This window comes from Vicia villosa, linkage group LG2 (genome assembly GCF_029867415.1).
Source record: "Vicia villosa cultivar HV-30 ecotype Madison, WI linkage group LG2, Vvil1.0, whole genome shotgun sequence".
NCBI classification, from domain to species: domain Eukaryota; kingdom Viridiplantae; phylum Streptophyta; class Magnoliopsida; order Fabales; family Fabaceae; genus Vicia; species Vicia villosa.
The window spans coordinates 154,951,954-154,979,646 of record NC_081181.1 but is presented as its reverse complement, the minus strand read 5'-3'; the positions used below and the strand labels follow the sequence as shown (position 1 = coordinate 154,979,646).

At 31.0% G+C, this 27,693-nt stretch overlaps 3 protein-coding genes across 3 annotated transcripts; all 3 read right to left on the bottom strand.

Moving 5' to 3' along the window:
- Positions 1 to 15,767: 15,767 nt before the first annotated feature.
- LOC131650396 (uncharacterized) lies at positions 15,768 to 17,801 on the bottom strand. Its single transcript, XM_058920109.1, has 4 exons — positions 16,505 to 17,801; positions 16,254 to 16,433; positions 15,916 to 16,152; positions 15,768 to 15,821 (listed from the first exon to the last, which is right to left on the bottom strand). The coding sequence occupies exons 1-4, from the start codon at positions 16,889 to 16,891 to the stop codon at positions 15,768 to 15,770; spliced, it is 858 nt and encodes a 285-aa protein (XP_058776092.1). The 5' UTR covers positions 16,892 to 17,801.
- Positions 16,958 to 17,773, bottom strand: LOC131650395 (protein FAR-RED IMPAIRED RESPONSE 1-like). Its single transcript, XM_058920108.1, has one exon. The coding sequence runs from the start codon at positions 17,771 to 17,773 to the stop codon at positions 16,958 to 16,960; it is 816 nt and encodes a 271-aa protein (XP_058776091.1).
- A 625-nt stretch (positions 17,802 to 18,426) lies between the features above and the next one.
- Positions 18,427 to 19,633, bottom strand: LOC131647143 (uncharacterized). Its single transcript, XM_058917056.1, has 4 exons — positions 19,507 to 19,633; positions 19,290 to 19,420; positions 18,822 to 19,106; positions 18,427 to 18,728 (listed from the first exon to the last, which is right to left on the bottom strand). Exons 1-4 carry the CDS (start codon positions 19,522 to 19,524, stop codon positions 18,674 to 18,676), a joined length of 489 nt encoding a protein of 162 aa, XP_058773039.1. The 5' UTR covers positions 19,525 to 19,633; the 3' UTR covers positions 18,427 to 18,673.
- Positions 19,634 to 27,693: the final 8,060 nt, after the last annotated feature.

Below are 27,693 nucleotides of genomic sequence, written 5' to 3'. Positions count from 1 at the left end.
ATTTTAACAAGCGTTACAAATACACCACTTAATATCTTTTATTTTATTTTATATTTATACATATATACACATAAGCTTCCCACATAGGTATGTGACCAAGATTTTAATAAGGTCCTCTTCCTAAACAAATAACCTACACTTTCATTTAGAATCTCAAATCCACTTATTTGTTACACTACAAGAAAATTCGTTTTTAGTGACCGAGTAGAGACCGAAAAAGCTTAAAAGTCGATCACTAAAACATTTTGTAACCGATTTAACGATCATAACTTTTCGGTTGAAAAAGTGTTAGTTGCTAAACTTTTGCGGAGAATTTTGTGTTCGAAAAAAAATTAAAAGTTGTGATACAAAATAATTGTACTCATGACCTCTATGTATTTTAACAAGCCTTACCAATACACCACTTAATATCTTTTATTTTATATATATATATATATATATATATATATATATATATATATATATATATATATATATATATAATAAATATTTTTTTAATAAAATTTTGAAAATCACTATATAAATTTGATTTGATTATGAAATTTCATTGCACATATAAAAATTATATAATAAAAATAAAATTCACTTTTATACAAATATAAATATAAAATGAAATTATTTTTTATATAATTAAATGTTTTATTTGTTAAAATAATAAAAAGGTGAAACTTTTACTAAAAATTAAAAATTGAAAAAGATTTAAAATTTTAAAAAATAATCGGAAGAGAAATAGTAACATAAAAAAGAGGATTTAAAATAAATAAATATAAAAAATATTAGTGACCTGAATTTCGGTCTCTGATTTTTTATATAAAAATATTTTTTCGTGACCAAATAAGCGGTCACAAAATATTAGTCGCTAAATTGGTGGCTAATTTATTTTAGTGATCTCTTAAAGTTGACTCATGAATATCAAATTTTGGTGGCTAATTCGGTCACTACAGTGATCGAAATTTTTTGGTCACTAAAAGCGAATTTTCTAGTTGTGGTTGAGTTGAATGTGCAATATTTGTATAAAAGGATGGTTGAGTAACAACTAAAAATTCTCTTATTTTTTATAAAAAAAAAACCACATTAACGCGCGGAAGCAGATTTGGTGAAAATTTGTTTTAAAATGATTTTTGCGATTGGAAGATGATTGTAGTAATGCACGCACACAAGAGATTTGAAATAAGGTGATAGACAATATGGTAGATCATCCTTAATGCTTCAAATCAGAGGTTTGAAATCGATTGTGGATGGATCTCTCATGATAGTTAATGGTTGAAAAACGTAAAAACAAGGTTATTTAGCGGTGGGAGGACAATGAAGGTCTGAATAAACAATGAAACAGGGCGGTGTGAGGACACGTGTGACGCCGGTCGGAGGCGGGAGTTGTGACGTTGGGTTCGCCGAGTGTTGTGAACCTAATGGTGGCGGTGGGACAGTGATCGAATGTGCAGTAGCGGAGAACGGAGACCTGCATCGTAACAATGTAGTGTGGGCGACGAGGTTTCCAGGGCACATAAGAAAGGATCCTGAAAGCCTTAACTTCAGATACCAAATTGAAAGAGTATTTTCTACATAATGTTGCGTGTTTAATGAGATCACACTAGGGTATATTTATAATTGTATGAGTTGTATACAATAAAGTAATACAATAAATATAATTATTCTAATTGATATACATGGATGATGATTGATTCTTAACAATTGTAATATCTTGGTTAGAAATTTCCAAGCTTCTATCTTATTTTGATTTTGCTTTCGTTCGTAAAACTCTGATTTTGTTTCAAAATTTTTGAAACTGGTTTAATTGAGGATGAGTCTATATAACTCCCTTTTAGACTATTTCTTATCCATATTCTCACCCAACAATGAATGGTTGAATTAAAGTTACTATTGTGAAAATTCAACTAATTTTTACATTGATCTTATTTTTATTCTATAGTCTTATAACATGTGAAACAAAACATTAAGATAATCTCCCACATTTCCAAATAATGTAAGGCTTACACCACTCACATTTGTCTATCAACAAGCTTCCCCTCAAGTTCGAGTCCATCCACTATCAAGCGGGAACTCTTTCATCCACATGCTTGTACCACCATTGACATACACCTTTAACACGTCACAAACACTTCAACGGGACATGTTCGTCTAACCATCATGTTAGGAAGACTTTCGATACAAGGGGTCAATCTCTTACTCAACCCAAATTCTGTTACTACTATCGGGTCATCATTGAGGATTTACCTAAAAGATCTAAGACTAAATCAAACAAATGACAGAGACACCACATATTCACCAAAAACTTTAAAATTTTGTTTGAGAGTTTAGATGAGAGGGGAAGAGAAGATTTTTGAAAACTGGATTTTAAAAAAAAATATTTGACAATTTTTTGAAAGAATAATTTTGTATAACATAAAATATATTTAGAAAATTTATGTAACCTCTTCAAAATCTTTAATCAATATAAATTTTGAGTTCCCTAAATTAGAGTGTTTTTTATGTTAAGAATAAAAACAAACTCTCTAAAACACTTCAAATCAAAATTCTTCAATTCTTTCGGCTTAAACATTCTCTTTTTTTCAAAATCTCCACTATTTTCTTCTCCAAATTCTCAAATTGACATTAAAACAATATATGAATCATCCCACTTATAAACTGATCAACCTTGACAATATAAAACTTACATATCTCATACTTATTTTTCAAAAAAATATATTATATTGTCATTTAATATTAATTTTTTTTAAAGCTAGTTACAACTTCTTGATAAGCACATATCAATGGCACCCTCGAAGGTAAGGAGCAGAAAGGGTTAAGAACTCATGATTAAAAAAAAAAAAAAAAAAAATTAACAAATATTATAAAGGGGTAGTTGGTTTCATTGCTTTTTAGTCAGCAGATACCATTTTCAACATGAATATGGCCAATATATAAGCTAAAAGTCTTGAATTTAAAAAAAGTAAAATAAGGGTGGAAGATCAAATATCAAGGAGGTGAAGGGTTGGTGTCAATTGTTAGTATTATCAGACAGCAAAGGCATAATCTATTTCCTTGTGTCAGGAGGAATATATACTATAAAATAAAAACTAAAATCCATCAAATATATTAATAATTCCGAGTGTACATATACTATTTTTATTTTTTGTTTTTTATTTTTATGTATATAGTAAAATTTTGTTTTGATTCATGTACGTTTGTGGAGGAAGTTTCTGTATGTAGGTACGCTAATTTTGTTCATGGATTAGGTTGTCGTCTTCTCCAATCCAAATCTCACTGTTTCTATTTTCAAGCTTAAAATAGTACTAGTATGTATTTAATAGTTAATATTCATATAAACAATACTGAGTGAAATTGTTTTTTATTTTATTTTTTAAAGACTGTTTCAGTTAAAAGTGCTGCATGTTGACAGCAATATAGTTTTAATAGTTAATGATGTCTGAATTATGAGCACCACTTTTTTTTAAAAAAATCTCGGAGTTCAGCCTTGCGACCGACTAATTCAAGAAGATGAGCACGACTTCTTAATATCATTCATTTGATGAGAGCTGAGGAAAGCTGAAAAAATACATATAAAGTCACAATAAAAAATCGTGAGATAAACATATAGGGAGTACAAGGAGCAAATAATCAAGAATCAAGTTTTTTTTTTTTTATAGAAAATATAGCATTATTACGAGTTTTTCAAATAAATTGGATCATCAAATAGAAAATTAAAGTCAAACTTAAGAGACTCTCTTCCTCTCCTAAAACAATTAAGCCGGTTATAGATACCAATAATAGACTCAGGAAAAGCCACCTCTGCATAACTGCCTATATACTATATATCAAGTTGTTAAACAAAACCTCCAAGTAGCAAAAAAGTGATCAAATTTCACCTAGTTCACACACACAAACACAAGAAGTAACATTAGAGTTGACAATCACTTTACGCCTAAATATATTCATTCTAGACGAGACTCTATTTCAAAAAAGTTGTCAAAAGAAAACAATGACCATGAAAAAAGGCCCAATTCCTCCATTTTTTGGCCAAAACCAAAACCAACCAATTAGATCTAGTGCTCTAGACAATAGAACAAGATGCAAGAACATCATAGAAAGTCATGACAAATAACACACTCTTAAAGTCATGCTTCCAAACTAGGGGTGGCAATAAAATCCATTAAGGGAGAATCCATCCAATCCATCCAATAATTTATCCATCCAATCCATCCATCAACCAAATAACTACTTAACGGATTGGTTTCAATCCATCCATTTAACTATATGGATGGATTCAATCCATCCATCTCATTTAATAAATCCAATGGATTTTTTCTAGTTTCACTTAAAATTGTTGACTTTATTTTAAAATTTCACAATTTTTTTCTTTTTCTTGAATAATATATATATATATATATATATATATATATATATATATATATATAGTGGTAGTAAAAGAACGTCACTTTGAAAAACGAGAAAGTGGTGGAGTTTTAGTTTGAAAAGCACAGTGCAGTTGTTCAATTCATTTGAATTGGAAATCATATTTCAAAATAGAATTGAAAAAATCTATAATTCAACACAGTAGTTAAGTATTGAAGGAGAAATAAAAATACAAGGGTGTCATAATTTAACAACGAAGAAATATATCATTCCAATTATTAAACGAAACTGTAAATTCATACAAAGACAAAAAATTAGAAACAACATTAGAAAAAAAAGAGAGAAATAAACAGAATAATACTAACAAATAATTATCAAAACTTATCTATCAAATATTATAAATTATGAATAAATATAAAATAAATCTATTATATCTATATATATTGTAAAAATATTATTTTAGAGAAATTTAAAAAAAAAGTTTTTGTAAAGTTTTAAAATCTAAATTATTAAAAAAAATAATTAAAATATTTAAATAAATGTTTTGGATGGATGGATATCCATCCACTATAAAGATGTTAATGGATGGATTGGATTGAATTTTAACCTTAATGGATGGATTGGATTGGATTTTTTAGATGAAGATTTAATGGATTGTTAATGGACTAATGGATTGATTAGATCCATCCATTAGCAATCCAATCCATATCCATCCAATCCATCCATTTTGCCACCCCTATTCCAAACCAAAGAATCCTCCTAAAGGGGCATGAATTTCTCAAGCAAATTCTACCATGAGGCAATCCTCTTAAACAAAAAACCTACGCCTTCACTTGAAGTACAAACCCACTCACTCTGCATCCATGACTCCATATGGCCCATTTAATGATAATGTTGCCCTGATACCATAAATAACCTCCTAAATCTAACACTAAGGGGACTATACTTAATTCAAAATTTCCTCAAGAATCAAGTCCGCGAACAATTCCCAACAAACTTACTCACAGTGTCAACAATCTAATTAGTAACTGAAGTGGCCTTGATACCAAGTAAAGAGACCGTTTACCGTAAAGAAGAAGTCACTAATTTTGAGGTGATTTTGATATGATTTTGAATGTACACAATCTCCATTGAGATGTTGCCGACACTTTTGGAGGGTCCTGATTGCACCGACACATTTGTGTAGTCTAAAATGCATCACCATTTGTATAAATAGGAGTGTTAGGGTTATGTGACAACACATCATTTTAACAAAATGTCTCTTCCTCAGTATTTTATCAATGTAGAATTGTACTTCAATGGCCGCAACCTTGCTGTTCAAACCAAGATTCCTGATGGGCCTGAATCCTTTGCCACCTTGAAGGAAATGTTGAACAATTTGCTGCCTGATTTCGATAACAGAAGGGTGACAAAGATCGAGTTTCGGGAGGATTTGATTGATACAAATGGAAGGGTGAAATACAACTTAATCGAGTTGAAGAATGATGAAGATGTGAAAGCCATGTGGAAATCATTTCACCGTAGGATAACTAAAGGTTCGATCGAATTGGATGCATAATGAAGTGTCTGATTCGTCCAGAGTCTTCTGGTAGTGCCTAGGTTTTCATGTGTTCTGAGTCCTGTTTATGCTTGTTTGTTGTTTTCCATCTGATATTTGCTAACTATGTTTGTTTGTTATTTGTCATTTGATGTTCGTTATCTACTCGAAACATGTACTAGCCAAAAAGAATCATGATTTTTTCGCTTCTAATGGTGTATTCATTTGCTTGAAACAGTTAAGAATCATTAATTTTGCACAGTATATCATCGTAGTGTAAATGTAATTGTATATATAGAACACGAAAAGAAAACATCTTATAAATCTTACAAATAGTGTCAAACATAATAAAAATAAAATTACATCAACCTAATAAAAACACAGACATCAAAAGTGTCTCAATCTGAGACCGATGAGACTAGTAGTTCTAATTCATATTCAAACAAAATAAGGCCTCCAAAAAAGCCTAGCTCAACAGTAAAACATTACTTCTTTAACGTTATCCAAAATAACTGAACTCTCCCGGAGCATAGTCGACCAACGCATTATCATGTGTTGTATGATGAATATAGATCCAGTGCAGATCAGCTACAAAGTTTTACTAAAACTACCAAAACTTTGGAGCTGTTCTGCACTTAATCTATTTTCATCATACAACACATGGTAATGTGTTGGTCGACTATGCTCCGGGAGAGTTCAGTCATCTTGGATAACGTCAAAGAAGTAATATTTTACTGTTTATGTTGGCTAGGCTTTTTTTAGGGTCTTATTTTGTTTGGATATGAAACTTATGTTTTGTTGTTGATGTTGATGCATGCTGTGCAATCCTCCTGGTCGGCCATAATGTCAGTGTAATACAAATAAAGTCGAATTAGATACAATTAAATTAAAAATATAATAAGAAAAATAAAATTTAAAAAAAAATAGTAAAAAATACCGAAAATTTCAAATATTTTAAAATTTTCGGTACTGGACAAAATACCAGAAATTTTAAAATTTACGGTATTTTGAAGAATTTATAAAGTTACCGGAAATTTTAAAATTCCCGGTACAAAATACCGGAAATTTCAAAATTTCCGGTAAAAAATATCGAAAACTTACAAGTATTCGCGAAATTTCCGGTAAGCTCCTCAAATTTCCGGTATCCTCTAAAAATTTAAAAAAACGGAGATTTTTAAAAAATATGATAAATGATTTTGGATAGACATTTGAGTCTTTTCATACTTTTTGGGGAGTACCACGGATAATTTGGAGGGTGACAAGAAAAATTCTTATAGAGTAACCATATCAAACCCAAGCCCCCTATTCACCATGGCCGCTACTGTACTCGAGTGCACGTTGAATTCCACTTCGTAAAATCTAATTCGTTGGCAAGCTTAAACCCTTGCATGTTACAACTTTCATTATATTCAACTATTTCCCTAACTACAATTAATATAAGGTGAGGACTAGGTTACCCCATCAAAACTAAGGGTAAATTACCCATCTTTATATGGACAAATAAGATTATGCCATATGTATTTTTTTTAAATAATAATAATAATAATTTTATCAGAAATTTTATTTATATTTTTAATTATTTTTATCTTTAATATTATTATACTTTGTCTATTTTACCCCTTTAATTTAAAAAAAATGAAAAACAGAGTTAAGGTCTTCTATTTTGTATTGATTGAAAATCAAATACGTTAACTTTTTCCCCTTCCACCATGTTACCTATAGAAAATCCCTAACAACCTCCCCTTTCACTGTGTTTCCAATCTGAAATCCTAAGAAATTCCTCTTCCACCGTTCCGCCATGTTAATTCACTGCATCTCTTCAATTCAAAGCCACACGAGATCATGTCGGTGCCGGTGAAAGCGCCCGATTCGGCGGAAACAAAGCGATCTACAACTCTGATTGCTAATGGAAGCAAGCGACGGCGGCTAGGGTTTGCACCGATGTTTGAAAAAAAAATCTCTTCTTTCTCTTTAATCTTCCTACCTGTAAAACAGAACAAAAAATGTTTGTTAAGTTATGTTGAACGCTGTGTTGTAAATTGTTGCTGAAATTTCCGTGTGCAGATTCGTGTCGGTGTTGAATTTGTGATAATGTGTTTGAATGAAACTTAAAAAATTTGCGTGTTTGAATCAGGGCTGAGCGTGCTCGATTTCGGATGTGAAAGAGTTGCGATATGGAAAATTGCTGCGACGATTTGAAGATGATTGTTCGGTTATGGATCTGATGGTGTCGCGGTTGATGATGATGATGTACGTGTTAATTGTTATTTGTTGTGATTTGCGGTGCCGGAGAACGGTGCGGCGAAGGCTGTCCGATTGGGATTTATCGGTGGCTTCCTCGATTCTCTTTTGTTCCACTCTTCTTTTTCACTACACATTAAACAAAAACACAATTTTCCAAAACTCTCAGTCGATGGTTAATTTACATGGTTTGAGGTTAATGTTTATGTACACATACATGTTACTAATATAAAAAAAAAGCTTTGTTAGATTTGTAAAAAAGGTTTTTTGTATTATGTTTGAGGAAATTTTGGACATGAATGACTTATGGTTAAAGAGACAACATATAGTAATGTTCTATTGGTTAATATTAATATGATTGGCATAGTATGAATGAGTAAAAGAGTGCATTGATTTAACGAAAACAGGTTATAATCGTTTGAAACAGGTTTAGTGGGAATAGATTGTATCTTTTCTGGTAATAAAAAAAAAAGAAGATTGGTGTTTAGCAGCAAAACAATAATATTAAAATGGGTTAGGAAGTAAGTAAAAAAAAACAAAGAGTGTACGTGATAAAATGTGTTACTCTGTCAAAATATAATTTTTTATAAAATAGGGGAACCATCAGATAAAAAAAAGTTAAGCTTTGTGACTACTTTCATACTCAAAATTCATCATTTACAGGTTACTGGTCAACCACTTATTCAGCACAAGGATGACACTGCAGAGGCATTTCACAAGCTGAACCGGTATGATTCTGAATCCATTTTCAACGGAAGTAAAATTTAAACTTCAATTATACAATAGCTTTCAGCAGTTATTTTGTTAGGAATGATGATTGGACCCACATTCATTGGGTATCTGCTAAAAAAATACCCAAATGGGTAGCGTAAATAAATATTCATTCTATGGAACTGGCTCTGGGTAATTTTGAATGGGTAGCTCCACAAACACACTTGTGCACACTCATATACTAGTCAATAACTTTTTATTGAATACATTTTTAAACATCTAATGTTTGAATTAAAATTTATACAATATATACTCTCTCGGTAAGTTTTACAATATATACTTAAAAATTATGGATTAAAAGCATTTCTTTTCATTCTTCTTTGAAGTTATTTGTTTTAGGAGAAAATATGATTTTAGTGTTTCCCTTCTTTTTCATTCCGTATTTGAAGCTATTGAGCACTACTTGTTTTATAAAAACTACAGTTGTTGATTTAAAACTATCCCTCACACTTGTATATTTGCAACTTTATTTATTAATCTGTTCTTTAGTTATCTATTTTCAATATATTATGATAAATAATAATAAATAATAATTAATTATTTATATTTGAAAATAAATAATTATAAAACAAATATTAAATTATTACTTAATTAAAAGAGTTTGTGAGATATAGTGGATTAAACGTGTGCTATTTTTTTGGTATTTCATGGAGAATGTGCTTTTTCAATGCTATAGAGAATATGATTATTGTTATTTAAAAAATTATTATTAATATAAATAAATTTGTACAAAATATATGGAGAACGTGTGCTATTTTTTTGTTAGGGAGAATGTGATTTTTGTTTTTTTTTGGTATTAATGAGTAATTATATGGAAAATTATTAAATAATTAATAAAATAGATTGATAAAAATATTTTTTAAATATAAAATAAGATGAATACTCTGGTATCCTTGAATTTTTTTTAATAAATTGGAAATATTGAGAATTGAAAAAAATTACGGAGATATGAAACAGTTCTTGGAAAATAGGAATTGGTGAGAAACAATCTAACACTTGTTGTAATGAGAGTTAAAAAGCATTAATAAGAGTGATTAGAAAAATATGGAAAAAAAATTGAAAAGTCACGTATCGGAGAGTATCGAAAGCGTATCGCCGTCGTATCGCCTTTGTTTTTTATCACAACTTCATCTATTCGTTTATCGTTTCATCTCGAAGCTGCATACTTCTTAACATATATGTCGTACAAAATAATTTTAACCCGTGCGGACGCACGGGTATTTAACTAGTTCCAATAGTACTTCTTATGTCGAAATCAAAAAAGCTTTGTCTAAAAAATTAAGGACATAATAGATAATCAAACAAAATTATAATTTCATAAATTAAATATTGTTCACAGAAATCAATAACAGAGTGAAAGTATAATTGCAAAAAATAATCATTTAAGAATCTTTAAGGACTACAGATAATTTCAATTATTCTCCTTAGCACCGGTTCCTTTCATGAAGTCTTGTTTGTGTGTCAATGAATTTTGTAACATTAAATCTCTTTTGCTGTTAAAAGGATGTAGTGTCAGTTGTAATGCAATTTTTAGCCTCGACCCTTCATCCACCTGTTAGCATAATGTTGCAAAAGTCGTTGTTAAAATATTCACATAATAATGTAAGGAAATTAAAAAAATTTAGTGTTATATAAGTTTTTCATACTTCAATCTTATAACCATTCTTTCCTTGTTGCATCATCCAATGAATCACCCAAATCGCGCAATCATTCCTAAGAAAAAAATTATCCGATAAGAGATACAATAAAGTAAACAAAAATTTATAAGAAAACATTAATTAAATAATATAGAGTTGTAACTTACGATCCTTCCCGTTGACTTCCCAAACCTTTTGGAGTGACTAATTTAAACTCTGTTATTTTATTGCCATAGTTTGGTTTGGTATCATAGAATGTAGAATCCATCAACAGTTCTTCCATAAAAATAGACTGAACCATACATAAATTTGTTAGTGGTTTTCTACCATAGTTGAATATGTTACATTATAACTAACTATAGTGTGAAGAGTTTTGTTACCAATTTTTTGATGCTTAGCATCCTGCTATTAACAGTTGAAGAGCTTTGGCAAGAGGAGTCCAGATGTATTAATTCTCGAGTCTCAAAATTAATTACCAACAAGAACTAATGAAGACTATCCATATCATGGATCGGCATAAATATCTGATCATTTTCAAATATTAATTTCATAATCATGTAAATAATAAATAAAAAATTATTTATATATATATATATATATATATATATATATATATACACACACACACACACACACAAATACCTTTGAAAGCATGTCAGCATTCCCCATAAATTGTTTCCTATAGTTCTTCATTATTTTTTGTATTGGTGAACTCCATGATAGCACATATTGCTAAATACATATAGATAGAAAAGTTTAAACAAGAATAAGAACACAGGGACATAATTTTTTAATAAATAGTTAGCATAAATAAATTACCGCTATATAAGATGGCAAAAACCAATTTTCTGGATGACGCATTTCCTTTCTCGCATCATAAGTCAGCATGCACACAATCAAGTCTATTATCTGAAACAAAATCTTCTGAACATTATAATCTTTAACAAATATAGTGAATAACTTAATGTATTATCATATTTATTTTTACATCTTGGTAAATTATTTGAATGGGCTTCAAATCTAATAGCAAACTCCTTGTTGCGTGGTACCATGAATCTGCATCAACCATAATCTCATTCCTAAAAAAAAATGTATATGAATAAATATGCAACTTAAACATTATGAAGATTATTTAATAAAATAGAACAATAAAAAAAGGACTAACTTATCCATTTTTTCATTAAGCGGACAACCGAAGATGTAAATTGCTAAGTTACATTCTTCTTCATTTAACTCCATTTTTTTCTTTGGTCGAAACATTAAAGCCAACCACTGGTATGCAAACAGTAAATTAAAAAAGAAACATGAATACAAAATAGTCATAAATTTATGAATATACAAATTTAATACACATCAATGACAACAGATTAATACCTTTGGAATAGAAGACCCAACTAAATTGAATTGTGTTTTTATTTTCTTTTTTGATGGGAAAGTGTACCCTGTTGACGTCTTGGCTACGACAATAGGAGGTGTGTTATCTTTTTTTTCTTTAGATTTTGTAGGGAACACTTTTCGAACACTTCTCACAGGGATGGTTTTCTCATGTTCTTTGTCGCCTTTAAGTGACATGATTCTTTCTTGACACATTTTTTTTTAAATTTCCTCCAAAGTTTTGTTAGATGGAATGTCGCATGAAGGTGTATTGTGCATACAAGATTTTGTCTTTACCATCTCCTTCGATTCCTCTATTGATATTATTATGGTTTGAAGTACTGTCTCCAAACTTGTTACCCTTTTAGTTAATTCCTGACATTTAAATATTACATAAACCAAATTATAAAAAAAAGGCTTCTAAAAAGAAATATATGAAGTTCTAATAAAATGTAAATTGCAAAAATTTTACCTCATTATCATCATAATGACAATCTTTTGTAGGATTGAATAAGTTAGGATCCCAATCATATTCCGTATTTGCCTTAGATGGTTATCATGTTGTTGATTGCTATGCATTAAGTTGCATAAAAAGAGGTAAAAATATGTTCATACAATACATACAAAATTTATTTTCGTAATAAGAAGATGAAAATATGCTTACACAATACATACCTTTCTGACGTCAAATTTATAAAATTTGCAGGTTTTTTGGAGGTCGGATGCTTATGATCAACTTTTTTAGTAGATACTGGAGATGTAATTGACAATTCGGAATCTTCTTCACCATCCTTCCGTTTTCTTTTACTATTGTTTTCCATCTAGATAGAAAAATAAAAAAGTGTAATGTTTCAATCAAAAAACTATTTTTTTATGTGTTTGGAGAGTTATATTGTCGTGTTAGTGGGAAGTTGAAATACTAAGTGAACACACCACAATTGTGTGTGCTGTACAATTTTTTATTTTATTTTTAAAATATTTTTTTGTTTAGCAAGAAAGTGTTATCATGGGTGTGTAGTTACAAAACTCCGCCACTTAATTTTGTTTAAAAAAACGTGACATCATGAAAGAGGACATGGGTGAAAACCATAAAATAAAAATAATACAGTAATAATAATAATAATAAATTGTTTTAATTGGATATATATGATTAATAATAATAATAATAATAATAAATTGTTTTATTTGAGTATATATAATTAATAGTTGATAGAATAAAATATGTTATTAGAAATAAAAATATGAGAAACTTTCTTGTTAATATGTAGGAAATAATAAGTAAGAAAAAAGATTGTTATATCAAATATTAATAGACTAAATATTTAAATTGAAGTTTGTTATAATTTTGCTTATTTTAAGTGAGGAATATAATAACCAACTTAAATAATTTTGAATTGAAATAGTCAACAATTTATTTTGGAAAGGGAATGTTTTGCACTTATAAAGTTATAATATTTTATTTAAAAAAATTTATTTTATATATATAATGAAAAATATCCAACAAATTACTTTTGAGGGTGGGTGTTATTCAGTAAAAAATTATAAAAACAAAACCACCTATTTTTTGAATTGATAAAAATGGCTAAGTTTATTTTTTAAAGTTTGACTAATTTTAATTTTTTCTATTTTATATTTTCTTATAAAATTGAAATTATTTATTAAAAACATTGCTACGTTTGTTTTTAAAATTTGACTAATTCTATTTAGTTAGCTAATTTTAACATATTGGGATAAATAATAATAAACAATAATTAATTATTTATATTTGAAAATAAATAATTATAAAACAAATATTAAATTTTTACTTAATTAAAAGAGTTTGTGAGATATAGTGGATTAAACGTGTGCTATTTTTTTGGTATTTCATGGAGTATGTGCTTTTTCTTTGCTATAGAGAATATGATTTTTGTTATTTGGAAAATTATTATTAATATAAATAAATTTGTACAAAATAATATATGGAGAACGTGTGCAATTTTTTTGCACGAGAATGTGATTTTTTTTTTTTTGTATTAATGAGTAATTAGATGTAAAATTATTAAATAGTTAGTAAATTAAATAAATAAAAAATAGATAAAAAATTTTTTAAGTATAAATAAAGGCGAACACTCTGGTACCCTTGAATTTTTATTAATGAATGATCAAAATAAATTATAAAACAATTAAATTAAACAATATATAAATAAATTAATTAATAAAATGACAAAAGTATCCTTAAAATTTTGGCGGCAAAAATTATTAAAAAGATTTAACCACTTTAATATATAAAATTTAGGAAAAAAGGAATATACACTGACAGTGTAAAATAGTTTTACACTGTCACCCAATGACGATCATTAATCAGGACAAGTCCGACTGAAAATTTAAAAAAATTTGTATGACATGAGAGAATGTTATAATTCTAATTGGATGACAGTGTAAAACTTTTTTACACTGTCAGTGGATAACCATTAAACTCTAAAATTTAATTAATTAAATATGATTTAATAGGATCAAAAATTTAGAGTAACAAACAACTTTGGAAAATACCTTGGCGTTCCTCTTAGTGGTAAGAAGTTGCGTAAAATTGACTTCCCGCGCATTGAATTGACAAGCTCCGTTCTTGTGTTCCTCCGTGCAAAGCTGATTTGGAGGTTGGAGGTTCCAGAGCGGTGTCGAAGCTTTCTATGGTTGCTTAAACATGAAAGGTTGCTAACCAATTTAAGCAAAAGTAGAAAAGGTTTGGGAGATACGGGGTGCATCCTTTGTAGTGTTGTTTGTGAAGACACTATGCATGCATTGCGTTATTGTTACAAGATCAAACATATATGGAGAAGCTTGGTTCCTAGTAATATTATGGAGGAATTATTTTATGTGGATCTTAAATAATCTTAAATAATAGATAACTATAAATCTCCAGTGATGAGTATGGTAAAACTTAATACTGATGGTGCTAGCAAAAGTTACGGGATGGCTGGTTGTGGTGGTCTTGTTAGAGATCATACGGGTTTGTGGAAGGTTGGTTTCTCTAAATTCCTAGGAGAGTGTAGTTCTTTACTTGCGGAGTTCTGGGGTGTGTTTGAAGGCCTTAAATTAACTAAAACTTTAAAAAAAGTATGACTAATCGTCTACCCGTGCGATGCACATGAATGCTATTAAATTATTATTAATGATAAAATATGTATAAATTAATTTATAAATTTAATAGACATTTTATATAAAATATTTGTTACATTAAAATATAAATGAAATAAAAGAGACGAAAATAAATATAAAAATAAAAAAAATTATAAATTTAATAGACATTTTACATAAAATATTTGTTAAATTAAAAAATAAATGAAATAAATGAGAAGAATATAAAAATAAAAATAATACACCACATGTTTGATATTAGTCAAATGATATAGATTTAACATTGGTTACATTAACATTATTATAGAAGCTTGCGGTAACACGATCGTGCCCTTTATTTACATACTTAAAAAGGTATTTAATAGACCGATACTGATTGCACCATTAATCATTTATATGAGCATTATATATTACATTTTACATGACTAAGAACTATGATAAATCACTCCTAAAATATATGACACAATAACCATCCTACCCGAGAAACAAGCCAACTCTAATAACTGTCAGAACGCATGAGCTGAAAAACATCTCAACTATCAAATTGAAAAACTTGCTCTTGCAAAATCATTAAGGAAAATCTTAAATTAAAAATGAAACACTAATAATTTGTTCATATCAATTCTCCGATCAAACATTTACAATTTCTTTAATCCAAACTCCACAAATTATAAACGAGCACATAAGACAATAATGATAATGTAACAACTTATAAAAATGTTTCTCAATTATAATATCATTTATGATTTATGATGCTTTGCAGAAGACTCCATGTCCTTCAATACACTCATAAACTGCAATATATAAATAAAAAAAATTAGAAGATAATTAAAATATGAAATAAACATAAATTAATAAAATCTAAATATTTAGTATTAATATAATCACCGATCCATTAGAAGGAGCATCATTTGTTTCTGAACCCAAGACAATGTTGTTAGAATAGAATGTAGGAATGCTTGTCGAAGGGAATTGTGGAAACATTGATCCACCCAAAGTCGGAATGCCACTGTACATGGGAAAATAGTTACTAGCATACCCAACGCCATGATTCCATCTTGAATTTTGACTTGCATGTTTGACGGAGGAACTAACACCATACCCAAAACCGCGTGGTGTACCATTCTACAACAATCAAAACATAACAATGAACCAAATCAAATTAACATAGTATAACATTTTAAATCATAAGAACTTTCAACAATGTAATACAAATAAGTCATTACATTTTCGGTCTTTCTATCTAGACTTGAGGTTTTTTGGTTCCCAGAATCTTGTGTTGAAAAACCCGTTGTGTGCCCTTTTTCTCTATTGCGTTTAATACCAATGTTATCATCAGTATTATATCTACTATTTGATATCGAACTATAATGGGTTTCTTCATTCATCTCGTGGCTTATAGACTCCTGAACATAATGCAAACATAATATGAGTATCAATTACAAGATTGAATATTTATATAATATATACAACTTACGTTTAAACGACTTGATTCATAATCAGATTCGACATGTGAATCCTCCCCCTCCCCCTCATCTCCAGTTGTGAAGTCAATTCCAGCAAGTATTGGACACCTCCTTCTTGTGTGACCGAGCTTTCTACAATGAGAACAATGTTTTTGCGGCTTCATGTAGGATTTTTTGTTTTTAGGGGCACCTTTGGTCTTCACAGTAATTGGATCATCGGCAACATGATCATTTGCCTTACTCTTTCCATTTATATTTACTTCATTAATTTTGTTTCTTTTCTCACATAAACTATTCATACCTTCCAAAGCCTCTTTATAATCATCAGCACTCTTACATGAAACCTCACATAGCCTATTGAATGCAGCAGCAAGTGCCCCTCGACGAAACATGATCATTTTTTCCTCATTATTAACTTCTTCAGAGGTAAATGATGTGATGTAATCATTCTTTGCTGTTTTAGACTATCTTTTGCAAATCAAACTTTTAGGCAAAGCATCCATGTCCTCATACTTCATGACAGAAATAATGTGGGAACATAGAAGTCCTCTGCGTTCAAATCTTCTACAATCACATAAAAATTTAGTTTGTGCCTTATCAAGATAAACCCAAAAAATTTCATCTTTGTTGCGGTATACATTTACTTTGAAAATTAGACTATTTCCAACATCAACCCGTTCAGTGACAGATAACGCAGCAACACCCTCTATCGCAATTTTTATTTCTTTGAACTTTTTAGCAGTGAATATCTTTGAAGCTTCAAGCTCTAATTCTGGCAAGGGAGTCATCAAAACATGCTGATAATAAAACGAATTAAAATCTGACTTTAATTCATTATGTCTGTATTCTTTCAAAGCACGCTCAAAATTATGCAAGAAATCAACAAGGCTATTTTTGTGTTGAACATATTTCTTGATAAATGAATTCACACCTTCACACATCGATGTCGTTCTAACTCCACACACAAAATGGTCTCGCATGTATGAACTTGCCCACATTTGTTTCAATTCATATGTTTTGATTGCCCACTTATTCTTTGATACACCACAATCATCAATAACCCTTTTCCATTCAGATTCAAACTTTTCAGGTGTATAACTAGAATACATTAGTGTATTAAACTCTTTTAAGAACCTTGCATTCTTCACATGTTTAATAGCATTTTGATGTAGATGCCATGAACAAAGACGATGTGTTGAATTTGGAAATATAACTCTAATAGCTTCTCTCATTGATTTATCCCCATCAGTAACAACGGCTTTGGGATGTTTTCCATACATGGCCTTTACAAACATATCTAAAACCCATTTATATGATGAAGAAATACATATGGTAGAAAACCTAGAAGAAAGAGATGAAGATGCAGAGGAGAGAAAAGAGGAGAGAAAATGATATAAAAGTCTTTTAAAAAAATATAACAGTAAAAATTTAAAAACATATATTATTAATAATAGTTTATAAAAAATAAAAAATAAAATTTGGATGCCACATCACTTGGGTAAATTACCCATCCTTTTTTCAAGGCAACGAAGAAAAAACCTTAATAAAAATATTATAATAAATAATATTAATTTTATCTTTAAAATTAACATATTTAATATATTTTTAACAACCACACATAATTCAAATAATAAATAATATTAATTTTATCTTTAAAATTAACATATTTAATATATTTTTAACAACCACACATAATTCAAATAAGATATTTTTTATTGAGAAATGTATCCTTACACATTAAATTACACCTACACAGTAGATTTATACGTTTTTGTTTAATTTATCATATTTAATTATTATTTTTTTCATTTTTCTAATACAAATACAAACATAAACCCATGTTATAAATTGGATGGTATAACTATTTGGTGTATACTTCTGGGGTCAAAATAGCATATCTCTTTTTTTTTTTTTAATTAGACGGAGTATAGAATAACAGCAATAACTTTGTGGTGGCATTATTTTAAAAGTTATATATTATATACAATACACAGAGCTGCTAATGCAGCATCATTAATTATTTACAAACATTACATAGAATAAACATAAACCAGAAAACAAATTATATACACTAACTTAGCACCTTCACATCTTCCATTTTCATAAACCAAAAATGAAAGATGGAAGCAATCATCATATAAACATATATTAGCCACCATTTTGTTAGCAGAGGCAGCAGATCAACGTCTGCCCGGCTCAACGCCAACCGACTTCAATGTCTCCGCGGTTCGAGCACTGCAACAAATAAACCACATCCATATCAATGAATAAAACTGTAATAAGCAGACTCAAAATCAATGATTATGGTTAAAGAGTGAAGTTAATTACCGGGTGAAGGGATTAGGGTGGACAGGATCATGGACAGTGGGGTTGCTGTCTTGAATATGAGTTATTTTTCGAAAGAATGAGCCATTGATGAATTTATCAGCAGAGTCGATAGTTCGATCAGGATCATAAACTTCAGGCAATGATTCTCTTCTTTTCTTGTTCACATGAACAGTTGGAGAACGTGCTAGTTGTTGATAGGCAGTGTGTGATGCAAACATCAGAGCCACACCCACCATTCCACACACAATGTACACCGGTGTTAACTCTGCCTTCAACGTGCTCAACCTAAACAAATAATTTAACTAGAAATTAAATATCGAACATGTGATATTGCATGAATCAAGTGACTGTATGGAATCATGCAGTCAGGTACTTGACCGTCTCATTAGATAGACGGTCAAGATGTTTCTGACTATATGATTGCATGCAGTCAATGACACCGGACAATATAGGTTTTATATTGCGTACTTAGAAGCCGAATGACTATTATGTGCAGCATCTATGGTTGTGGACATAGGTTTCATTTTTGGGATAGTGGAGATAGTAAATGAACGTGTTCCAGCTCCTCCCAATTGAGTCACCATGAATCGCAAATTTTTCTGCATGTATACATAAATCATGTTACATTGTTAAAGTCATAACAAACTTTGAAAAGTAATATATTGAAAAATAGAGTTATTTTTACCGTTGCCTTGAAAGCCATTTTTTGTTGAAGATAAAATGATCAATAGTAATACAATAGATAGAATGATGTTAATGTTCAGATCATAAGCCATTATATAGGAGTTGAGAAAAGCATAAGTTTGATGGTTACCAACCACATGGCTTTCCTTAATAAAGGAAATATTTATGACCATAGGAGATGACTTTTCCTACACAAAATTTTAGTTTCTATTTATGAGCTTATACCTTACCAAGTTTGAAATGCTATTAAAAGTTAGTTTGGTGAATGTGGTTGTGGATAATACAAAAAAGCTATAGAATCGGCATAACCAAAAAATGACTTTTATCAATTTAATGAAACAATCAACACCAACTAGGAGATATTTATGACATATAAAAAATATTGGAAAATTTAACCAGTCAAATCTTACACCAATCCTTTAAATGATCATGGATTTATAATTGTATAAAGTTCACTTGGTGGTACATTTTGAATGTGTCCATATTTTTAACACTACTCGCATGGCTTAGCAAAAGTGATGGAATCTTTGATTCTGGTTGGCCAATATACTCTTTGTCCATGTAACACATTTGATTTTATATCTTGTTTGATGAATTCTACATATGCCCTTGTGTACTTCTAGTTGAAATAAATATGCCTAATCATCATTTAAATAAAAATTTGGATGTTGAGATTCTTCAAACTCTAGGTTACCATCTATACAAAAAAAATCTATACAAAACTTCTCATAAACAAAAAATTTAGATGTTTGGTTATCAAGCTCTTTTCAATGCTAGTGCTAGGGTTCTTAAAGTATTGGATTATTGGCACATTTCACTCGATCATTTCTAGTTATGTCAATAGTCATGAAATCTCTTATGTACACCGGGTACAAAATAACTTTCATCTCAACAAGATGGTATAACACACAATTTGGCATCTTATACTCACATGGCATATGACCAAAATTGTTTGTTTTATAATTAGATTTGATTTTTTCTTTACCCACCTCCCTATGGGGGTCACCCCCAGCGAAAATACCAAAATACCCCTGCTTCGGAAATGAACTTCCGAAGCGCTTTTTTTTTTGAAAAAATTGACTTATTTCGGAAGTTCATTTCCGAAGCAGGGGTTTCGGAAGTGAACTTCCGAAATACTGCGATTTCTGCAGATTTATCAAAACACTCCCCCTCCCCCAATCATTTACCCTAAATCAAAACAAAAAGTGGCAAAGGCGAAAATTTGTGCAAACAGAATTCCAAAGCTGCATCAAGGCTCCAATCACACTGCTAAACAACATTCAAAAGCCCTCAATCCTAACACTTTGTAAGTTTTGAAATTTTTAGATCTATTATTCAAATGCATGTTATTTAGGGTTTTAATTGCATAAATGATATATGGTTAGGTTGTTAGTACTATTTAGGTTGTTTAGAAGCATTTTGATTTGGTTTGAAGTTTGGTTTAGGGGTCTGCCATGGTAGTTGCAGAAAAGTCCATCGCAGGGGTGTTTCGGAAGTTCATTTCCGAAAACACCTCCCTCCCAGTTTTCGGAAATGAACTTCCGAATTGTATCAGAAGTTCAAATTTTTTTGTTTTTTATTTTGTCTCGCATACTAATCGATTTCAACTGTTTACAGGAACATGTCAGGCAACCAACAAGCACGCAGGACTGCGTCTTCTAAAGAGGGCGCTAAGGGAAGAAAGGGTTCTTCAAAGAAGGAGGTGAAAGAGGTGAAGGAGGTGAAGGAGGTGAAGGTGGTGAAGGAGAAGAAGAAGCTTTTGACTGGTTCTGCTTCTCGTCCCCTGGGAGTCCATGGCTCGGACGCGCAGGCTCAGCCTTCAGGCGTGATCAACGCTGATGGTTCTGATACTGAGTGGGATGAAGATTGGTATAATTATCTTCATTCGGAGGAGTTCGCTCGTCGAGAAGAATAACATGTTTTTATTTTGTTTGATGTGTATTTTGTAACGCTCGTCGGGCAGAATAACATGTTTTTGTTTTGTTTGACGTGTTTTGTTTTGTTTTGTTCGGATTTCGGATTGTATCGCACAGTGTTTTTGTATTGGATTTATCATGTTAATAAAAATACGTACTACTGTAAGTAACAAATGACGGAGGAGGTGTAACCGGGGCCGGAACATATGACGGAGGAGGTGGATGTCCGGAGGAAGAAGAACCGGAGGTACGTCCACCGCGAGACAAAGGAGCCAATCATTGTAAGCTATAGTTTATCATTATCATCTGGGGACGCCATTTCTAAAAAATCAAGATTAAAAATAATAAGGTTTTTTTCCCAATTTTTTGTAATGACGTCCCCTGATGATAATGATAAATTATAGCTCACATTGATTGGCTCCTTTGTCTCGCGGTGGACGTACCTCCGGTTCTTCTTCCTCCGGACATCCACCTCCTCCGTCATATGTTTCGGCCCCGGTTACACCTCCTCCGTCATTTGTTACTTACAGTAGTACACCTTTTGAAATTTGGAAGCCTTTTTTTCTCCCCACCACTCTCTCATCCCCACCTACCCGTGTTCAACAATATGTAACTTTAATTTTATGTATTATTATCGTTGTAATCTTCACCCGATTAAATAAAGCGAATTGTTGTTGTTTTTCATTTTATTCTGTCCAGACATATTTTCGGAGGTTCATTTCTGAATTCTCCAAGGGGGGTGCGTTCGGAGATGAACTTCCGAAACACCACATTTTCTGAAAATGTAACTTTATTTCGGAGATGCATCTCCGAAACCAATATTTTATATTAAAAAAAACACGTTTTCGGAAGTTCATTTCCGAAAACACCTTTTTTTCAAAAAAAAGTACTGTTTCGGAAATGAACTTCCGAAACAAGGGGTAATGTTGTAAATTCACCAGGAGTGGGCAAGAAGGTTAGGAGGTGGGTGAAGAAAAAACCTTAGATTTTTGTGCAATTTTTTAACAAATGAATGACCCCTATAATAGGTAAAAACTTCGTGATTATTTTTAAAAATATTATTTTTAAAACGTTTATGTTAATTTATATGAAGAAAGATGGAGACGAAGAGAGATATACATCAGAAATATAATAGTCTAGAAATAAATTCTTAGAAATTAGAACAAAGATGATTCTCACAATATTAACTAAAGTATGACAAGGTTGTGGATGATGTCAACTTTATTCAAGCTCAAATGAAACATCTTTATTATTTTGATGGTCACAACATTAAAAAAAATATTGCATAAAAATTTCTTGACAAAGCTCAAAGTTTTTCAATATTATATTAGAATTGTAAAGTTAGAGTTAAGTGGATCACAAATGAAAATAGAAACGCCAACTATTTTCATAGGCTTTCCATGATTAGATAAACTTATCAAGGTATCAATAGTATCATTACAATAGATGACGTTATTGAAAAATTAGAGGAAATTTGTCATGTATTCCTTTATTGTTAAGAAAATATATAGTTACTTTTGATTCTACCAATTGCTCTAGTAACGTTATCATCAAAGATAAATTACCCTCTTTGATCATTGCGGATGACAATATCATCAAAGACAGTTTATCTACTCTAGACTCTAATGGGTTTAGTGGTTGATTATATCAAACCTATTGGAACATTGGTTGTTAAAGTGTTTATAATTTAGTGAAACATTTTTTTACTAGTGAAACATTGGTTGGTAGATGGAGGGACATGCTCTCTTTTCAGTCAATTGGAGGAGGAAAATTTATCTTATCTTATAGGTGGTTGTTTTGTCATTTCGAGTATATGGAAGAACTAGACATGGCAATAAAACTCAGACCCACGGGTACCCACCCGAACCCGCCCCGAAGTTGACGGGGAAAACCCGCTTTGACTGGGTTTGGGTTCGGGTTTGGGTTTTCCCCGATTAGAAAACATGGGGATGGGTCGGGTAATGGGGACACTAGTACCCACCCCGAACCCGTCCCCGAACCCGCCCCGTTTATTTCAATATATACATTATTATTTATATTTCATAATTTATATTATTAAATATGTGGCTAATGTTTTAATAATTTGATTTGTATTTGTTATTTTAAATATTTGAAATATATGTATGAAATTTTTTTAGATTGTTTTATTTTGTTATTTATAATGTAATTTGATTTTTGAAAAAGTAAATATTTTTATTAAAAATTGATTTTACGAAATACATGGTGGCGGGGCGGGGATATCCGAACCCAACCCGAACCCGTTAAGGACGGGTTTGGGTTTTAATTCCCCATCCCCGTTTGGGTTTGGGGCGGGTAACGGGGATTGATTGGGGATTCGGGTTTGGGTTTGGGGGAGGTAAAAACCATCCCCGACCCGCCCCGTTGCCATGCCTAGGAAGAAGGTGTTCGAATGGATTGGCCCGATTGACAATTTAGTCTTGGAAGAATTCGAGGGGTTTTTTGGTTTCTTTGAGAAGGTGAAGGTTAAAGCCAAGAGATTTATCATTGCAGTTATTTGGCTAGCTACGGTATGGAATATTTGGTTGAGGCGTAATGCGCTCATTTTTAAAAATGAGTCTTTTAGTTTTACCGAATGCATGTCGGGTATAGTTTTATTATCTTGGAATTGGCTTCAATCGTATTATGTCATTAAAGATGATTGTAACTTTCATATTTGGAATATCCTACCTCTCAATTGTTTTGAGTAGTAGGAGTTTTCCTTTTGGATGTTGCGGTTCGGAGTATCCATAATACTCCTTTTTAATCTCATTAATTGCTTATTAAAAAAAAAATCTTCCGAGTTTAAATTCAAATAGAATTATCCTTATTCCTATATTGTATGGTGTAGATAAATTTGATCAAATTAGGTCTAAATTTATTCATGCTAATCACAAAGGTAATTGCTTACATATTGGATATTTTCTCTCCTAAAATCATTTTTTATCATCAAGGGGTCTTATTTAGGATAGAAATATAGATGCATAAATATAACTTCTTATGCTGTTAATCTTTAAGAGCTTTTTTATAAAGAATCCTTCCCTTAAAATTGATATCGGTAAAATTATAGTCTAAACGGATATAAAAAAACCAATTAAATCGATAGTCTAAATCAAATTGAATCAAACAAAATCAATTAAATCGATAGGCTAAATCAAATTGAATCAAACAAATGAAAATCAATGTGGTTTGGTTTGGTTTTCAGTTTTAGTTTTTAGAAATCACGAAACTGATAAACGAACCAATAAATATAATTACGCCCTAAATCTTTTATTTTATCCATCATTAAGCTCAAATTTTATATCGGTTTAACCATTCTCCATCTTTATTTACACTCTTTTTCTTTCAGCAAAACACGAATCTAAAATTAAATTCCAAAACATTAAAAGTAGAAACCATAAATTTCAAAAACTTGGATTCACTGAACTGTTTCTGTCATTGCTCGCCACAGATGTTGTTATCTTAATAGTCATTCTGATGTGTTATGGTCGCATTTTTCATCTTCAAGTTCTCTTTGTTAATTTTTAAATTTTTACTTTTTTTGTTTCTTCTTCAATTTTTTTCTAATCTTGTTACAAAATTGTTTTGATGTGTGTTTGAGGTGCGAAACATGTTAATTGATGTGTGTTTTGTTGTGTTCTATTTTTTAAGCTTTCAAATTCCTTCTCAACCTTCTAAAGCAAAATATCAATTTTTATATTTGATAGTGAACTTATTTCATAATGTAATAGAAATCATGTCATGTCATTGTTTCGTATGATATGAACAACTTGTAATTTATTTGAAAAAATAATGTATGAAATAAATTATATGAAATGTATTATTTTTAAAAAAATAATAGTATAAAATATACTAAAAATCACGATAGTGAAGAATACACCGATGAATATAATATTTGAGAAAAAAGCTTTCTAAATCAATCAACCGAATCAAACCAATTAGTTTGGTTCAGTTCTATTTTTAAAAAAAAAAAATCAATTCGGACCAAACCGATGAAAATATCATCAGTTAAAAACTATTTTTAACCAAAAATCGGTTAAACCGAATCGATTACATCCTTAAAAAATATCATCAGTTAAAAACTATTTTTAACCAAAAATCGGTTAAACCGAATCGATTACATCCTTAAATAAAGCTTTTGATTTCTCAATTGAGACTTTCTTATTAAGATTTTATAGCCTTTTGGTTTTAAGAATTGAGAATTTCTTCACCCACCTCCCAACCTTCTTGGCCACCTCCGGTGAATTTACCACAATACCCCTTGTTTCGGAAGTTCATTTCCGAAACTGTACTTTTTTTCTTGAAAAAGGTGTTTTCGGAAATGAACTTCCGAAAACGTGTTTTTTTTAATATAAAATATTGATTTCGGAGATGCATCTCCGAAATAAAGTCACTTTTCAGAAAATGTGGTGTTTCGGAAGTTCATCTCCGAGCGCACCCCCTTGGAGGAATTCGGAAATGCACTTCCGAAAATAGGTCTGGACAGAAGAAAATGAACAATTCGCTTTATTTAATCGGGTGAAAATTACAACGATAATATTACATAAAATTAAAGTTACATATTGTTAAACACGGGTAGGTGGGGATGGGAGAGTGGTGGGGAGAAAAAAAGGCTTCCAAATTTTAAAAGGTTTATTTATTATTTTAATAAAAATACGTACAACTGAAAGTAACAAATGACGGAGGAGGTGTAACCGGAGCCGAAACATATGACGGAGGAGGTGGATGTCCGGAGGAAGAAGACCCGGAGGTACGTCCACCGCGAGACAAAGGAGCCAATCAATGTAAGCTATAATTTATCATTATCATCAGGGGACGTCATTACAAAAAATTGGAAAAAAAATCTTATTATTTTTAATCTTGATTTTTTAGAAATGACCTCCCCAGATGATAATCATAAACTATAGCTTACATTGATTGGCTACTTTGTCTCGTGGTGGACGTATCTCCAGTTCTACTTCCTCCAGACATCCACCTCATCCGTCATATGTTCCGACCCCGGTTACCACTTCCAAAAACTAACATGATAAATCCAATACAAATACACTGTGCGATACAATCCGAAATCAGAACAAAACAAAACAAAAACATGTTATTCTGCCCGACGAGCGTTACAAAATACACATCAAACAAAAAAAACACGTTATTCTTCCCGACGAGCGAACTCCTCCGAATGAAGATAATTATACCAATCTTCATCCCACTCAGTCTCAGAACCATCAGCGTTGATCACGACTCTCACACCTGAAGACTGAGCTTGAGCATCCGGGCCCCGGGCCCCCTGGGAACGAGAAGTAGAGCCGGTCGAAACCTTCTTCTTCTCCTTCACCTCCTTCACCTCCTTCACCTCCTTCACCTCTTTCACCTATTTCTTTGAAGAATCCTTTCTTCCCTTAGCGCCCTCTCTAGAAGACATGTTCCTGTAAACAATTGAAATCGATTAATATGCGAGACAAAATAAAAAACAAAAAAATTTGAACTTCTGATATATTTCGGAAGTTCATTTCCGAAAACTGGGATGGAGGTGTTTTCGGAAATGAACTTCCGAAACACCCCCTGCGATGCAATTTCCTGCAACTTCCATGGCAGACCCCTAAATCGACCTTCAAACCAAATCAAAATGCTTCTAAACAACCTAAATACTACTAACAACCTAGCCATATATCATTTATGCAATTAAAACCCTAAATAACATGCATTTGAATAATAGATCTAAAAATTTCAAAACTTACAAAGTGTTAGGATTGAGGGCTTTTGAATGTTGTTTAGCAGTGTGATTGGAGCCTTGATGCAGCTTTGGAATTCTGTTTGCACAAATTTTCGCCTCTGCCACTTTTTGTTTTGATTTAGGGTAAATGATTGGGGGAGGGGGAGTGTTTTGATAAATCTGCAGAAATCGCAGTATTTCGGAAGTGAACTTCCGAAATAATTGTTTCGGAAATGAACATCCGAAGTAAGTCAATTTTTTTAAAAAAACACGCTTTCGGTAGTTTTGGTTTTTCGCAGGAGGTGACCACCCATAGGGAGGTGGGTAAAGAAATTTTCTAAGAATTTTTTTCATAGTTAGATAAACTCTATTTTCAACAATACAAATATTTCTCTCATTGTTACTGGTAAATCTGTGATGTTCTTTTGCTTATCTAGAGATTTTAGACAATGATGGCTTAATATTTTTGGGTTCTTTGCAGAAGATACAAAGATGGCTTAATATTTTTGGGTTCTTTGCAGAAGATATATATGCTTAGTAGAGGTATCTCGAATATTTTGACATATGA

What these genes read in the sequence shown, in the direction of transcription:
- LOC131650396 (XM_058920109.1), bottom strand. Translation starts at nt 16,891, where the DNA reads ATGATCATGTTTCGTCGAGGGGCACTTGCTGCTGCATTCAATAGGCTA. An exon ending in ATGAATCAAGTCGTTTAAAC is followed by an intron (nt 16,434 to 16,504) that starts GTAAGTTGTATA and finishes CATTATGTTCAG; the next exon opens with GAGTCTATAAGCCACGAGAT. An exon ending in TAGATAGAAAGACCGAAAAT is followed by an intron (nt 16,153 to 16,253) that starts GTAATGACTTAT and finishes TGATTGTTGTAG; the next exon opens with AATGGTACACCACGCGGTTT.
- LOC131650395 (XM_058920108.1), bottom strand. Translation starts at nt 17,773, where the DNA reads ATGTATGGAAAACATCCCAAAGCCGTTGTTACTGATGGGGATAAATCA.
- LOC131647143 (XM_058917056.1), bottom strand. An exon ending in AATAGTCATTCGGCTTCTAA is followed by an intron (nt 19,107 to 19,289) that starts GTACGCAATATA and finishes TTATTTGTTTAG; the next exon opens with GTTGAGCACGTTGAAGGCAG. An exon ending in CACCCTAATCCCTTCACCCG is followed by an intron (nt 18,729 to 18,821) that starts GTAATTAACTTC and finishes TATTTGTTGCAG; the next exon opens with TGCTCGAACCGCGGAGACAT.